Below are 16,478 nucleotides of genomic sequence, written 5' to 3' on the forward strand. Positions count from 1 at the left end.
CATTTTTGGTTTAATGGAGTTCTTTACTTTTCTTTGAAAAACTCATTTTGTGGAAAAAGTTTTATTAATTAATATAAGAAAAGGATTGAGAAAGTAAGCTACTTACAAATTACAAGTCAATACTTAGATTTGGTTCCTTAATTAGAGAAGATTGTGCTAATCTAGTTTAACCAACTACTGGCTCTAAGAATTAAAGTGAATGACTTCATGCGGAATTTACTGTAGAATTTACAGCAATTGTTTATCCTAAATTTAACCTCTTTATCGTTGGTCTTCTTCCCCATCTCTGAGGAAAAGTGAAATGGCGTTTCTACCGTATATTCAAATCTAATTTCTTCCAAATTTAACGAGGTAGGCCTAAGCGAGAAAAATTTAACCATATTTTTCATTTGAATCCTTGTAATCACAAAAAAATGGACTCATTGAAACTAGTTTCTTTTAATTCCTCAAAGATCAGCATAAAAAGTTGGGAGATTAAGTTCAACCCCTGAGCTGTCTACGGAAGTTTCAAATCAATTAAGAAATTCTAAATAATTTACCACAATTTATTTATCTCAAGCATGCAAAATAATAGCATGAATTCAAAATTCTATGAACTTTAAACCACTCAGAAAAAGAAAACTTAGTGCACTCTGAGTGCAAAGCCCCAAGTTACAAAACTTTCAAAACCGACTCAAGAGTCAGTTTTATAGTTTAATACCCAGCCAGTTAGCAACCTACTAAGCTTAGAAGCTGAAACACAAAGATCGGTGCTGTAAAATAATTTACGGACCTAAACTTTACACCCTTAGTAGAACATGGAACCAAATAAAGTAAACGTCCATTTTAAATTACTGCGATATATAAACTAACTCCCACACTGCAAAATTATGGAAAATCTTTACATAATGGATTAGCAAAACATTTTTTCTAGCTGCAAGTCATGGAATCATATGCTTTTTTAATAGCTTCGGCTGCTGTTCTAACATCCTCAAGACGTGTGGACCTACCAACTGTAAGCCTCAGAGTGGATCGGGCCTTCTCTTCACTCAAACCAGAAGCAATCAAAACAGCAGAAGGCTTTGACCCACTATGACACGCCGAACCAGTGCTGGCGCACACAAAAGGACACCTTGACAAAAGATCATATCCAAGATATTTCCCATCACAAGAAATACATACACTTGTTGTATTAGGCAAGCGATTCCCGACCCGAAAATTAAACAAAATATAATCCCCAAAAAGGTTTTCGAGACAACACTCAAGCTCGTCACGACAAAGTCTAAAGTGATTTTGATCAGTAGCTAAGTTCTTGATTACCATTTCTGCAGCTTGACCGAGTCCAACAATCATTGGGGTGTTTTCGGTTCCAGACCGATAGCCACGCTCTTGCCCTCCCCCAAATAGCATTGGATAATACCGAACTTCATTATCAAGACTCCTCACATACAGAGCACCAATTCTTGGCCCATAAAACTTATGCCCAACGATCACCAAAAAATCGACATTTAACTCCTTCACATCAACTTTTATTTTACCAATAGCTTGTGCTGCATCAGTGTGAAAAAACAATGGTAGCCTCGATGATGATTTTCGCTCTTGTCTATACTTAACAAGAGCTCTCCCAATTTCAAGAATAGGCATTATGATGCCAGTCTCATTATTAGCCATAATAATTGATATAAGGACAGTAGTTGGCCTAAAGGCGTGCATGATCGCATCAACAGTAACAGCTCCAGTTGATGGATCAACAGGAACAAAAGTGACCTCAAGCATTCCTTTATCTTGCCAGTATTTTAGTGGCTGTTCAACAGCAACATGCTCCACGTTAGTCGTAATAACGTGCGGTATGATATTTTTATCACCAGAGCTTTCTTTCCACTTATCAAAACTTTCCAAGACAGACCAGATTACATTATTATTTGCTTCAGTTCCTCCCGAACAAAAAACGATCTCTGATGGCTGGGAATTTATCATTGAGGCAATTTGTTCCCGAGCTTTACTGATAGCATTTTTTGCCATTTTCCCTTTTTCATACAAAGAGCTGGGATTCCCCCAAAGATCTAATGCATCTGATATTGCTTTCGAGACCTCTGCTGCTAAAGGTGTTGTAGCATTGTGATCAAGATATATTGGTTCCATAGCTCTGCAAAATAATACCTAATAACAGAAAGCTTCAATCATGGAGCTACAAAGCCGTGGCCAAAAATTTATAAAGTAAAAAAAAGAAGAATCGACGTAGCATACAATCAGGTAAAGGCCTTCAATTCAGCCAAAGCATAGTGCTATCGTTTTGCAAACTTTTTGAACAAAAACACAAGGACTTCAATATTCAAAAGTCTACAACAAAACTACAAAATGGATATCTTCTTTTCCAAAGAAAGGGATAACATGGGAAAAAAATAAGTGAGCTGAGAACACTTTCGATTACAAATTTTTGGGTAATATATTGCAAAAAAAGAATCGAAAATTGAGCTGAAGGTTTGGACAAAAGACTACAATATTTGCTTTAGTATGATAGGTATTGCAAAAACTTTCCCTATGTAAGATCTACTCCTTTAAAAATTATAAATAGAGTATACAGCAATCCTGAAAATAACAAAGGTGGATTGTTATTGGTTTTCCACCCAGAATAAAATTGCCATATGAATTCAACGGGTTAATTTTTATTTTGCAAATGATAATATCAGATTGTGCACCATCTTCAATCCAAGGTACATCTTTTTTTTAGTTATTTAAAACAGGACTGCTTAACTTAAAATGAAATACGAGAAGAGGAAAAAAAGAGACGGAAATAAAGGACCAATAATTGCTGCTTATTTGACATAACGAATATGAATGATTGCAACTACATGCACTCAAATTACATACTTATAGCAAATAACAATAATTTCAAACTAAAAAGAAGCTTTGACATAAAAGACATTCGAGAAACACACTGGGACCACTTAGAAACACACCATACATTGGGAGAAAACTAACAAAAACGCGTTTCAGTTTTTTTTTTTTTTTTCTATGCATCCATCTTCAAAAATGGCACCAATAAGATTTTGCATACTGTACTCTCTATGCATCTTCTCTTTTTAAAAATTACACACATTTATATCTCTCATGCTCTATTCCTTAAGTTTCGAAGATCAAAAAAAAATGATCCGTTTTTCTTTTTATTCATTTTCCATTGGCCCTCTCTCCAGATTATTTCTTGGGCTGTAATGTGAGTGCTAGGCCCCTGCAAGTATATGTGAGTGTTATGTTGGCCTGATCTAAAAATCTATATTTTATGTCATTGTTTTTTTTTCCATTTGTTTGATTTTTTGTCATCCTACCAGGATTAGCCATCCTGCCACCTTTGGCGTCAATAGGCAATTACAATTAAAGAATTGCGTTTCAAACACGCATATTCAAGCACTCAATAAGCTGCGATTCCACCTTTTACAGATAGAACACGCTGTCTATCAGTATAAACTAACAATATTTCTGCTTAGTTTCAGATTCTATTGGGCTGCAAAATCTTTTTGATTCTTTTTTTGCATGGAATTCATTTTAATACTCAAACCACATTCCATAAAGCACAATAAATATTCTTATTCAGTAAGTTACTGCAATTAATTATAAGAGACTCGGTTGAGCCTGGGGACAACTTCAAACGTACAAGGGGTACCCAGGGGGAGGGGGTTAGAATCCCCCCCCGAAATGTTTGTCTGACTCGTAAAACGTAACAAAAATCGATATAAAAAAATTTTTTATGTTTTTTTAGTTTTTTTTTGTGTAGGACCCCCCCCCCCCCGAAAAAAAATCCTTGGTACAGCCTTGCCAGGGGCAGATTGAAAATAGACTGACTCATATTAATATGCAATGAGTGTCAACTGGCGAAAAATGAGAATAAAACCATTTGCTAATTTGGATTTTTACCTGATTCAACATGCAAGGATATTTAATTAGTGGCACTAACGACATGGATCCTTATGAACCTATCTATTGCTCCGAACTAAACAGCACCTTGACATTTCAATCTTATTTTGTCCTTTAATCTATTAAAGAATATTTCTATTGACTAAAATAGTTTAATTAGGTGCAAGGATAATTAATTACTGGCACTAACGACATGGATCCTTATGAACCTATTTACTGCTTTGAATTAAACAGCATCTAACATTTCAATCTTATTTTTTCCTTTTATCTATAATAAAAATACTTATATTAACTAAAATAGTTTTTAAATGTAAAAAAAAACAAACAAATCTAAGCACAAAACGTCTACATTAGCAAGAACTATGTAATTAGAAAGCAAAAAGTCTAAAAAAAATGAATCTCTAGGTAAAGTTCTAGTTGAGGGTCTTCTTGTGACCTTGGAAAAGGGTTGAGTTAGGTGAATGAAACTTTCAGGGATGAATCCAGGCCCTAAAATATCCCTTGGAGGGTTTTATCAAGCTACTATTACTACTGTTTTCTTATTTCCAGGGATTAGAAGATTGCATACTTGACAGGTCTATATTTATCTAAATTTTAATATAGAAAAACAAATTACCTTAATTTTAGGTTTTTTATATTTTTTTTTTTTCATTGGCTCTAGTTTTTTTAAATGCAACTCCTATTAGTTCAGTAGAATATTAGGCAACATACAGGGTTTCATCCCTAAATTTATGAAATGGGTTTACAAATTCCTAAAACCTTATAAATCGTGTTTGAGCAAATATATGAGACTCAAATATATGTGTCAATCTTATAATATAAGGATTGTAAAAGGTCATTGCCCTTCAGAGGGGAAAGGAGTGGAGGTAGGTGCTTCAAAATACCTTTCCCAGGGATAATTACGGCTATGGAACCCTTTCTGAGAGTTTCATCCTCCAAACTCAACTACTTTCCAAGACCAACAAAAGCATTTAATCGAGAACTTTAACCACCCTTTAAATTTGTATTTCAGGATGCTCAAGAGCATATGACAACTTATAAAAGATAAAGCCCACAAAAGGATATAAATATATCCCAGTTTTTACATCAAACTAGTTTTCTATTATTATTGTTAAAGAATCATATTGTTAAGCAAATAGGTCTACTTTCAAACACCTTTAAACCAGATTTTTACTAACAAGAAACAAGAAAGATACTTATTTATTTCACGTTATTCCCATTAACCCTGAGGGATTTGCACCTATTACCTATATTAAGACTAATAGCCTACCCCTTTGCATTGCATGGTTCAGTCCTCATTGACCCCCCCCCCCCAGAATAACTCAAATTCACATCATTGCAGCTCAAATTCATAGCCTCCTGTATACTGAGAAAGATCCATTTGGCACCCTAGGAAGGAAAGAATAAAGAGAACTATACTTCTGTTACAATTACCCAAAAGAACTCCTGGAGGAGAAAAACTTGTTGAAATGGGATTATGGTACTGTAACAAAACAAATCAATAGGTAGAGACTGAACAAGGGAAAAGACACCTCCCAATAACTACTAGTACAGAAAGGGAGAAAAATTCCTATAATAAATTTTGAGAATGCTAGAGACAATAATTGATTAAATACATGAAGTTTTCTTGTTCCTTATTCCTCAAGTATCTCTGAAAATGGTTCATGTAATTCAATGGTCAGATAACTAACACAGTGATTACTTGGATCAAAAAGATCTATATCAAATTTTTATGGAATTTCAGTAAGCCTTTGTCTTAATTTGACATATTTTAAAGCACTACAATCTTCTAAATAAAATTGTATTGATAATTGAGAATATGTACAAACAGTTTAAAGGCAGAACACCAAAGATGGTCTTTAGATAAATTTTTAACATCCTGTGACATCTCCCAAGCCTGCGTTCTGTTGCTATATCTGCTCTGGCATGTTGTAGTCACTTATACCAGGCATTTATGGAGTCAAAAGAGGCAGAGTCCTTTTCACAGGCTTGGTCAAAAGCCTGGATTTGTCAACAACATCAAAAACCGCAGAGCTCCAAAGACAGGGCTATATCAGCTAAGTCATCAAATGCTTGAGCATGCAAACAAATGCTAACAAAACAGAAGTTACGCTAACGTCTTGTCAAAAGGAAAAAATCCTACTCATGTAACTAATGACAGGCCAATAGTCGAAACTATTTATGCAATGCCTCTGACACTTCACAAAGATAAATTGAAACAAACAAGGGAAAAACGGGGATCTGCAAAAACAGCTGAAGTCTTATTCCACAACCCTAATTCAAATCTAATAGAACTAACTGCAGTGGCTTAAGCTTGTCAAAGAATAGTCACTGAATAGAAGGAATAACAGATTAACAACAACCACAAGGAAGATGACACAAGAAGCAGATTCAAACTTTGACTGCTAAAGCATTGTACAGCTATTCAGAACAACACAATTAACAATTTGGCATAACTATAGAAGTTATTTGGCCTACTTTACCAATGCCTAATAAAAACCACGTGGAGGGCTCAAGGCATGTCTGTTGGGGATGGGGCTTTCAGATTAAAGCTGACGCCCCCTTCAGGTACTCCTATAATTCAAAGGTTTTTGCAATTTCCACATAATTTTATATCTTTTAAAAAATCAGTGCCATCACCAGATCTATGCAAAAACTACAGACTAGTGAGTAAAAAGCCAAAATTGAGACTAGGAGGCTTGTAGTTAAACTTGAAAAAATATTGGGCAGGAACATAAAAAGCAACCCAAAAAATGTTAAGAATTAGGTTTCTTTGAGCAAACCTGACAGCCATTTCTATTATTCTAGGGGAAAATTGTCTCAGATACACTTCAAAAGCAATTGGTGTTCATGAACTATTTATATCTGTATGTTTTAGATGATGATCCGGAGGCAACTTTGAATTTCTAGTTGTTGTTGTTTTTTTTTTTTTTGTGCGTATGTTTATAATATTATATTCAGCTAGCTCTACTTTTGGGTTACATTGTCAACATCAAATGAAAGTTTTTTTTATTTTTTTAAATAAATATTAAAGTATGTAACGTATAAACAAAGAAATATTATAGATTTATTCATAAAGAATTAGGAACCAGTAAACTAATCATAGGCGAAAACATATAACAGGTCAGGAAATAGCTGCTGATGCTGAGGTGCCTGCATTGAGGTTGGATTCAGTTTCCCTGAAGATTTTGAACAATACAATTATCATACTTAAATACAAAAAATCAAAATAACTCTCAATCCCTGAATTTTGACAAACATGTTTCTTTTGTAGCTCCATTTGAAAAATTCTTGCCCCCTGCCCCAAATAAAAATACAATACTATTACATGGGCAAATATGGTTAAAATATACATATTCATATAATCTAGCTTGGAAGAAAGTGAATGCATCACTGGATGCCTTTTTTATACTCATTTCAATCCAATAATTGCTTCTGAGGCAAATTCCAATTTGGGCCCATAAAGGAGCCCAGAACAGTCCATAGTAAATTTTTTTTAACGCATTTCTAAAAAAAAAAGAAAAAACTGTCTAGCAAGGAAAAACTGTCATTTGTAGCTTATATGGTAATTATCATCTTCATTAGTCTTAATAGTAAAAGGTAATTCTGAAAACAAATTCAAAGATATTTTTAAGAATGCCTGAAACCTCTTGAAAAAGCTATCACAGCAAAACAAGAAGTATACCATTGGCATCACCATTGTTGAAAATCCTGAATAGGGAAATTACAGCTCCCCCTTTGAACAAAAAGGAAAATCATATTTTTGTATGGGTAGCACTGATACATCCTTTTTTCTTTTTTTTTCTTTGCTGTTAACAGGGCACTGATACCTCATAGAGTTGTTTAAGGTCTTGTTGAAAAACTAATTTATTTATATATATAATTAGTTTGTAGCTAATTTTTAACTTTATCTCAGTCTAAAAGTTATAGAAAAGGTAATACGTTGACCTTTGAGACCCTGTTAAGGGCTAAAAATAGAATGTGCCCCAAAAGCAATTACATTTGGAAAGAGCATAAAAAAACGTATCAAATTATATATTCATTTACTTTCAGGCTAAGTTACATGAATATGTTTAAATTTGACCAGATACATAACTAAGAACAGATTAAATGTGGATTTGCCTGTTCTTTAAAAACAGACCATTACTTCATGATCCTGGTCAAATCAATGGTATTAGTGAGATTTCAAGTGAGCACTGCCTTCCAAAGTACAGAGGAGTATGCCTCCAAAATCATTGTTTCTGTCATTTGGCCAACAAATTTCAAGTCAACCAGTGAAAAAGGCGCTTAGTCACTGAAAAGGTTGTTATGAGAAGGTGTTGGAGGGGAATATGCCTCTTTGTGCTTCTGGTCATATACACTGGTAATTCTTGCATGATACTGCAAAAAACGGGCACATTGCCCAAAATCTACTAAAAAAGCTGGTGGGAGATCAGGGTGTGTTGTTCCATGGATAGTCTGACTCAAACAAGGTGCAACATGCCTACCTTTGTACTAGAATGTTGATTGCAGGAGGGATAGCAGGACCTCTGTCCCTTTGGTTCTCCAGTCACAAAATTGAAAATCCCTGTGTGACTCTTTTCCAAATAAGATTAATTATGCCTACCTTTCTCTTGAGAAGTTAGTGGCAGGAGAGGCAGTGGGGTATTAGTATGGTCAGTTTTCATAATCATGTGTTTTGATCCAGTAACATCACAAAGTACATATTTGTAATCTTTATTGTTGTTATCAAAATAAAGGACTTTCATGCTTGTCCATGATGAACTAAGGGCCTAATCAATAATCCACTATACAAAATTATTAAGCCTTTCCTGGACAACACTGCAATTAATATAGTGCAAGCCCATCTACTTTTGAGTCTGTGTAAAAGGTAATTTTGCTGTTGAGCATGGATAGTGTGTTATTATGTAGAAAATAAACAATGTTGTCCCCAAGACTGGACCCTGCAGAGTATCTTTTTAGAGAATGATTAAATAAGAAGACTTGTTGAAGTACAAGACATGGTTTATGTTTGATTAGATAAAAAGCTTTGATCCACTGTAGGATCCTTGGAGCTTTAAATTTTATAGGCGATTTTTGAAGACATACTGTCAAAAGCCTAAGCCTTAAAAACAGGAAAGGAGCTTGAAAACACTTCCCTAAGCATAATTTAGGCTCTGAATTGATTCCCAAGTTTTATATCTAAACTTGACTACTTTCAAAAGATAGCAAAAGGGCTATCATCTAGAATTTTGCACACTTTCTGAAATATATTGACAGTCTTGGTGCAAAATTTCTTTTCAAGACTAGCTACAAACCAACAAAAGATCAATGTTATTTGACTGCTTATACAATACTCTTTCCAAATACAATTGCAGCTACTGGAACCAATACATCCCAGCCCCTACACCTAATTTTTGGCAATATTGGATTATCAACATCAGTAAATTGCACCAAATATCAATATTAAAATGTAAATATCAATATGGAAAATGATATTATTCCAGCTTGCTCTGGTATCTACTATCATACCAGTGAACATCCAGCAGAAAAGATCCAACATAGAAAATTGTTTTGCAAATGGCAAAGAAGAAGAATAATCTATTAAATACACTGACTCGTATATACTGATACACAGCAGGCATAGCTGTATCCATAATATGACATAGCCCGTTTTGAAACTACGTTTAGTGAGGGTGGGCTGTCAAATGTTACTGAGAACCTCCAAAGGGCTTGGCTAGATAAAATACCTCCTAGGCTTATAGGCCTTGTTCAGATCACACTTGTCCCAACTGCCACATGTCTCAATCTGCATTTCTAGAAATTGTATATTACCTCTGATGATCTTTGAGTTGAGAGTAAAATAGCAAGAGACCTGGACTGGGTCTTACTGAAATTTGTATCAGTAGATGCAAGTCCCATGACAGTCATTTTGATTCAGCCACAATAGAATCAAGCCAGTTTGTGGGGATCACATTATGAAATTTCAGTTGTCAACACAAGGCAAGCTTTGTCAGCAGCTGCATTGCCAAGGCTCTCCCTATTTTCAGTAAGGGGTCTTTTGTTCCAAGAAAAACTGATCAACCCAAGTTATGGAAGTCATGTAATATGGGTCTCAGAAATACCTATACAAAGTTGTCATAGAATGTATGTCCACACCTGTGACCAATGTCCTTTCCAAGAGTGGATTGCAAGCCTGATAAGCTAATCAAATAGTTCGTGGTAACAAATTGTAACTAATGAGCAACTTGGACAAGTAGCAACTAAAACTGTAAAACATGGGATTTCTATAACAATAGATACAGCAAATGAATTGGCTTTTTATGCTGACTCCAGATATATAAAAATTCTAAGGTTTGATCTATCCACCAAAAGCTACAAGCCTGAGAAAATTTGTCTGATTTTTGAGAAAAGGTGGGAATGCCCCTAAACAGTCAATTCATCTTAATAAAAATCACACCATCAGATTTGGAACCATACTGTAAGGGTTTCTGGCTTGCATTTGCAAAAATGTAGAATTTTATAATTTTCTCCAAAAGAAAGATCCTAGATGCATGTTTATTTGTTCTTTTGTTTGCCAGGGTGATTATATCAAACCAATGGTCATATAAGATCAGGAGGGCTCGCTCAAACGGAAATTACAGTTCTAGTTACCCATTTCATGGTTGCCCAGTTGCCAAAACAATTGGAGGGCAGCTAGAATAGTTGAAAGGTCAAATATCATGCCTCTGGGGATGACACAACCCTGCAAGTCCCTGGAGAAAAGGGTTGTATGCTATGAAATTTGTCTAGTGTTCACACATTATATTTGTTATTAAGAAATGAACATGATGTATTATTTTGGGGGAGAGTGAATTTTATGTGGGGGAATTTTCTGCAGGGGAAGGAATTTTCTAAGAGGAGAATTTCTGTGGGGAGGGAAGTTTCCAGGTAATAACTTTCAAAGGGAAGCTATACACAGGGGAATTTAACAAAATTCTTATATTAAATTTATTTTATTTGATTTACTTTCTCTTTGCCAATTCAATTTTACATGTGGATATTCCAGGAAAATTTTCAAAGGAGTGGAGATTGTCTGGGGGATTTTACTGTGGGGGAGGGGGTCCACAGGAGAGATTATCCACAGGAAAATTTCATGCAGGAGAAACTTTCCATTGAGACATTGGGAGAGGAGAATTTCCAGGAAACATCTTCCATGGAGGGAGGATTTCCAGCATGATTTGAAAAACGATTAGAAATTAAAAGAAATCAAGTCTTTTTTCAAACAACAGTAGGCTAAAAATAATTTTCTATGCAAAATTGTCAGGAAGAAGTTTCTTTTTTAGGGGGGGATTTTCAGCCGGGATAGATCTTATGCAGGAGGAATTTTCCAAGGAGGATTTTCCATAGAGAGAAAAGGCAGATTTTCTGGCATTATTAAAAAAACAATCAGAAACTAAGTAAAAAAAAATACTATTTCCAACATGTTGCTGATTTGAATAGTCAAAAATAGCCAGTAGCTTTATTTTTCTTTATCCTGAGCCCAAGTAATTCCAAATCAGGGTTTTTGTAACATTCATTCATTTAATAGAAGTTTTTCTTTGTATTTTATTCCAAATTAAAAAAAAAATTGCACAAAATAATCTTTAACTACAAAGGTTGTTGTTCAATTTTGCCAAACCCTGAAGTTATCTGAACAAAAAAACTGATCAGAAATATCGAAATTGATTATCAAACATTGAAAGTAAAAATATTGATATATTATTTAATCAAATTATCACTTAACACTGTCTATGCCCCAGAATGTATACATATAGTCCTGGGGTAACCTTGCTGTAAGATTGATTTCCTGAACTTGATGCTGTAATAGCAAAAAAGTAGTACCGTATTATTTGGTCCTCTATTCAATACTATTTCCAAAAGTAAACAGTGCCACTGACAATTGTATATACATTGATACAAGACTAAAAAAATTAAACAACCAAATTTTTCACTTTATAATGTGCAAAATGTTTTTATCAACCATATTATCATGCTTACTTTCATTGTTATCCCCATTTATGAATCATTGTTAAATAGTATCCAATATCACCATTCTGCAATTTTTAAGATTTGCTAATCATTAAGTCTATTGAATGCAATCATTTTTTATCAATGCTTGTTGAATCCAACTTGGAAATAACTGTATTATACTTGGTTGTATGTTAGGATTATATTATTTGCAGAAATCATCTCTAAAATATAGACACAAACAAGGCAATGTGATAGCAGCATACAAGCTTCTAAATGCTGAGGATACTATTCCTGACCTTTTCCAACTGGACAATTTAAAAAGAACTTGTGGTGACCCTCATAGGCTTTTCCAGAAACAAAGAAATACCAGACTAAGGAACAAGTTCTTTTCAAATAGTTGTCAGCTTGTGGAACTCCCTCAGTGAAAAAAAAACAGTGACCTCTACCAGCATGGATGCATTCAAGTCATCAGTGGGCAGCAGGGACGTACGCCGGGGGGGGGAAGCCTCCAGGCCCGCCACCCCCCCCCCCCCAAAAAAAAACACAATTTTTTCATTTTCCCATAATTTTCTGATTTTTCTCACAGAATAATGGGTTTAAAGGATTTGGCCCCACCAAAACAAATTCCTGCGTATGTGTCTGGTGGGCAGGGAGTGTCTTAATAAACTATGGACCACTGCTTGGGACATCACAGAGGACTAACTATCATCACTGAAGCTGTTGGACACAGGATTTGTCCTATTGATAGCAAGTGTGATTTAAGATGATTTTAAAGTAATGTTTTTAACCAATTTTCTTAATCCATTTCTAATGCAAAAGATAGGAAATTAGATGTCACTTTAGTTCTATTAAAGGGTTAAACTGAATTTTCAAGTGAAAGGATTATTAGGCTATATGTTAAAGAATATGAAAAAGGCAGTAAATATATACAAGGTTCAATAATTGACATGAGACCAGGTGAACACACTAATTGATTCCTTTTTTGGTAAAGTTCTAGTTTAGCTACTTTTTGCTATCTTGGAAACTGGTGAGGTTAGGAAAACAAACTTTCAGTAATGAATTGAGGGTCAAAACATGGTGTAAATGTTTGAGCAGTCTACCACATAAGCAGACATGTTAAGAAAACAATTCTTACTTTATAGTATGCAAAATAATCCTAGTTAACATATTTTGCAGCAGGAGAACCTTTATCTTCACTTCTTTCCTTCTTTTTCCAGTTTTTCCAGTTTGCAATAAAATTTTTGAAAAAAGCCATGCTTTTGATAAGCATTTTTTCTGTTTTCAAATTTATGCTGAAAGATATGCCATGCTACAATTTTTTTTTATAGATGGCAGAATCCTTGCCAGTTTCTAGAAGTTTTTTTAGTAATGATCTGCCATGTTTTCAATAATGATGCATATAAATTATTTTCTAAGATGATGCAGCATTTAGTGCATTTAGCCAATTTTACAAAATTGAACAAATGTTATTGTAAAAAATTATGAATTTCTTTAAAAAAAAATAGAAAAAGAAGTGAAGATAAAGGTTCTCCTGCTGCAAAATATGTTCAATAGAATTATTTTGCATATCATGAAGCAAGAATTCTTTTCTTAACTTGTCTCCTTATGTGGTGGACTGCTTATACATTTACACCAAAACATACTTTAGGAAGGTATTACCAAGATTCTATGTCATCCCTCTTCTGATTTGCAAATCTTAGAATAAATCTTTTCTCTTGTTTTAGTTCTAAAAATATAATTATGTTTATTTAAGTAGAATTTTAAGCCATATCAATGGTTTTTTTTCAAAATTTAGGAATTGTATTTACTGATCATTAACCTCATAAATTGGGACTGAGCAAAGTTGGGAAGCTGAAATCAGTTTTCTTGTACTTCATTTAAGCAGAAGATGTATTTTGCAAGGTTTCACTTTCATAACACAAAGATTTTTAGGTAAATTTGCAGTGGGCCACAAATTTAGCTAAGATGAAAGTGCAAATGTCATTTGATGCCTTTTTTTATGCTCTTTCATAATCCAGCATTGCTTCTGGGGATAGTTGCATCTTGAGCCCTTTAAGAGGCCCCAAAAGTACTCTATATGAAAGTTTAAACTTATCTCTCACTAACATCAGAAATAAAATTTACCCCCAACCCCCTAATGTGCAAATATAGGCCTATACCTTGAATTGGTATAGGCTATATAGGGGTGGGGGTAAAATTCATTTCCAACAAAAATGATTATTATATTTGGAAAGAGCATAAAAAAAGGCATCAAGTGGTACCTATGTTAACTTTATTCATTAGTCAATAATATGAACAACAAAAAATTTACCAAATGAAATATCTTTGGATCCCCTTTAAGGGCTCAAGATGCAATTAGCCCCAGAAGCAATTCTTGAATTATGAAAGAGCAAAAAAAGCATCAAATGACATTTTCACTTTCATCTTAGCTAAATTATGTGGCCTACTGCAAACTTACCAATTTTAAAGGTTATCAAAGGTCACTGCCCTCTAGAGGGAGAAGGAGTGAAGGTAGGTAGGCTACTTCAAAATACCTTATCAGGACATAGCCTACTTGAGTCTGTAGGCTAGATCTATCCCTGAAAGTTCCATTTTCCTAATCTGATCCCTTTCTAAGATATTGAAAAGTCGCTAAACTAGAATTTTACCCCTTTTGTATACTCTTTCCAAACATAATAGCCTAGGTAATCAATTGACTCACAAATATACCCATATCCCCCCCTGAAAGCCCTATAGGCTATACACCCTAACTAGACATAATCAATAAGACTATGGATCAGTTACTATAAGTTCAATTCAACTGCCTCAAATACTTTCTAAGATTAAAAGGCCCCAATCTAGAATTTTATTATTTTGATTGAGGATAACTTTAAAACATGTCACTAAGTTCCTACTAAGAAGCCATCAATATCTGAGTAACATAGCTTTAAGAGGTAAATTTAAAGAAGAAGAACTTCTAGATGGATATCTTTAAGATTAGCATACTTACAACAGACTTGCAATTAGGCCTAATTAATATTTTCGGGTTTTTTACTCAAAATTCCTGACAACTAATATAATCTTTACTTCTCTGAAAGTTGTCGAATATAAAGCTCAGTTTTCATTGGGCGGTCTATACATTTTGCCAAAAGACCTGCCATTGAGCAAATTATCAATATCGCTGTTTGGGTTACTATACGAATTTTTTCAAGAATTTTCTTTAAATCATAATTAAATTTTTTATATCCCACTGAATTTGATTTAAGACTTTATTTTCGGTCCCTTTAAGTTTTAGGTTAATTTTTTCATGTGAAATTTATTCGTAATTTGGGTCATTGAAAAATTCGTTTCATATCAGTTTTCTTAATTATTTGTAAATATATCTTGATCTCCCAGCAATGAGGATATTTCTAGATAATAGTCCCTCGACCTTTTTAGTGCTACAACATGCAACCCCAAAAAAATTAGGTGAAAAGTCTGTATTGGTATCTGGAGGTCCCATGAATGTGTGCAATCGTAATGAGATGAAAATCTACTGAGTTTTCATTCCTTTCCACTTTTGAGCTATTTGAGACAAGTCACAACGGTCCAAAACATAAGGTTCAGACGTAAATTTCAGTATTTGATTACAGCATTTCTCGTTCATCGTAGGTCTAAGAACAGTAATTGCCATTTTCAGCTTCCATCAATCGAGTACCAGCCTGATGCCTGAATGTGAAAGCTGTGACCCTGGAAACAAACACTAAAATATTTTGTCTATTGCAAAATTCTCATGCAGCCCAGTGGATAAATGCAATTAAATTGCACAGTAGCGATAATAAAAATCATAGATTTGCTGCTCGTGTTATTTTCTAAGTGAGTGTCACTTTACATTGTGAAAGTGAGCTACCCGATTTTTAGCAACGTGCTTTGCACCGCAAATAAAGCCTCATATCTTGCACACTATCTCATCTCTGACAAAGTTTTGAACTTAATATTGCTTTTGATCTTTTCTATAACCTCTATGAAGAAGGTAAAGTTCGTAGTGCCTCCAACGAAGAAAAATGTATAGCTTGAAGTGTTGAACATGCTCTTGACACGAGTTGAGGATTCACAAGCATATTCTATGATTTTTTTTTCTCGATGTGGGAGACAACGAAAGTAGGGAGTAGAGCTTTAAAATTTCTGGTCACCAAATCACCAAAGCTTCAAATCACCCACGATGTTGTTAAATATTAATTAAAAAAAAAACTTTCCGAAAAATAAGTTTTTCAAAGACATGTAAAGGCCATTTTAAACTTAAGCTCAGCAGATAAAAATACCTTTTAAAATTCAAACTAAAAAAGACCAGAAATTACTATTAATTTAAAAATTACTATTAATCTAAAATTACTAATAAATTAAACCCAAAACGAACAGAAATTAAATAAGCAATCATATCAAAAACATACAACAAGTAATAATATAAATGAATAAATAGACCTTAAAGCGAGTAATGCATAGATCGAATATGAGTATCAAGCTTAAAATGAAAAAAAAAAAAAATTTTGCTATTGAAGTATAAAGGAAACTTAAAACGAACAGAAATTAAATAAGCAATCAATGCAAACAAACATACAATAGATAGTAATGTAAATTAATAGATAAATCTTAAAACG

General features: G+C 34.0%; 2 protein-coding genes across 3 annotated transcripts in view; both read right to left on the reverse strand.

The window, feature by feature from the left end:
- PlexA (plexin A) overlaps positions 1–14,908 on the reverse strand; it is a 339,500-nt gene extending 324,592 nt beyond the window's left edge. For both annotated transcript variants that reach the window (XM_089102579.1, XM_089102578.1), the window contains exon 1: positions 14,852–14,908. The gene's annotated coding sequence lies outside the window, so the exon portion shown is untranslated. The remainder of the gene's footprint in view (positions 1–14,851) is intronic.
- LOC148942693 (selenocysteine lyase-like) lies at positions 415–14,906 on the reverse strand. The gene is made up of 2 exons (XM_089102580.1): positions 14,852–14,906; positions 415–2,125 (listed from the first exon to the last, which is right to left on the reverse strand). Exon 2 carries the CDS (start codon positions 2,119–2,121, stop codon positions 910–912), a length of 1,212 nt encoding a protein of 403 aa, XP_088958706.1. The 5' UTR covers positions 2,122–2,125; positions 14,852–14,906; the 3' UTR covers positions 415–909.
- Positions 14,909–16,478: the final 1,570 nt, after the last annotated feature.

This window comes from Artemia sp. Qi Xiang Cuo, chromosome 16 (genome assembly GCF_049724085.1).
Source record: "Artemia sp. Qi Xiang Cuo chromosome 16, ASM4972408v1, whole genome shotgun sequence".
Lineage (NCBI taxonomy): Eukaryota > Metazoa > Arthropoda > Branchiopoda > Anostraca > Artemiidae > Artemia > Artemia sp. Qi Xiang Cuo.

Bases quoted from the DNA above. Each gene is read 5' to 3' on its own strand.
- LOC148942693 (XM_089102580.1), bottom strand. From the start codon at position 2,121: ATGGAACCAATATATCTTGATCACAATGCTACAACACCTTTAGCAGCA.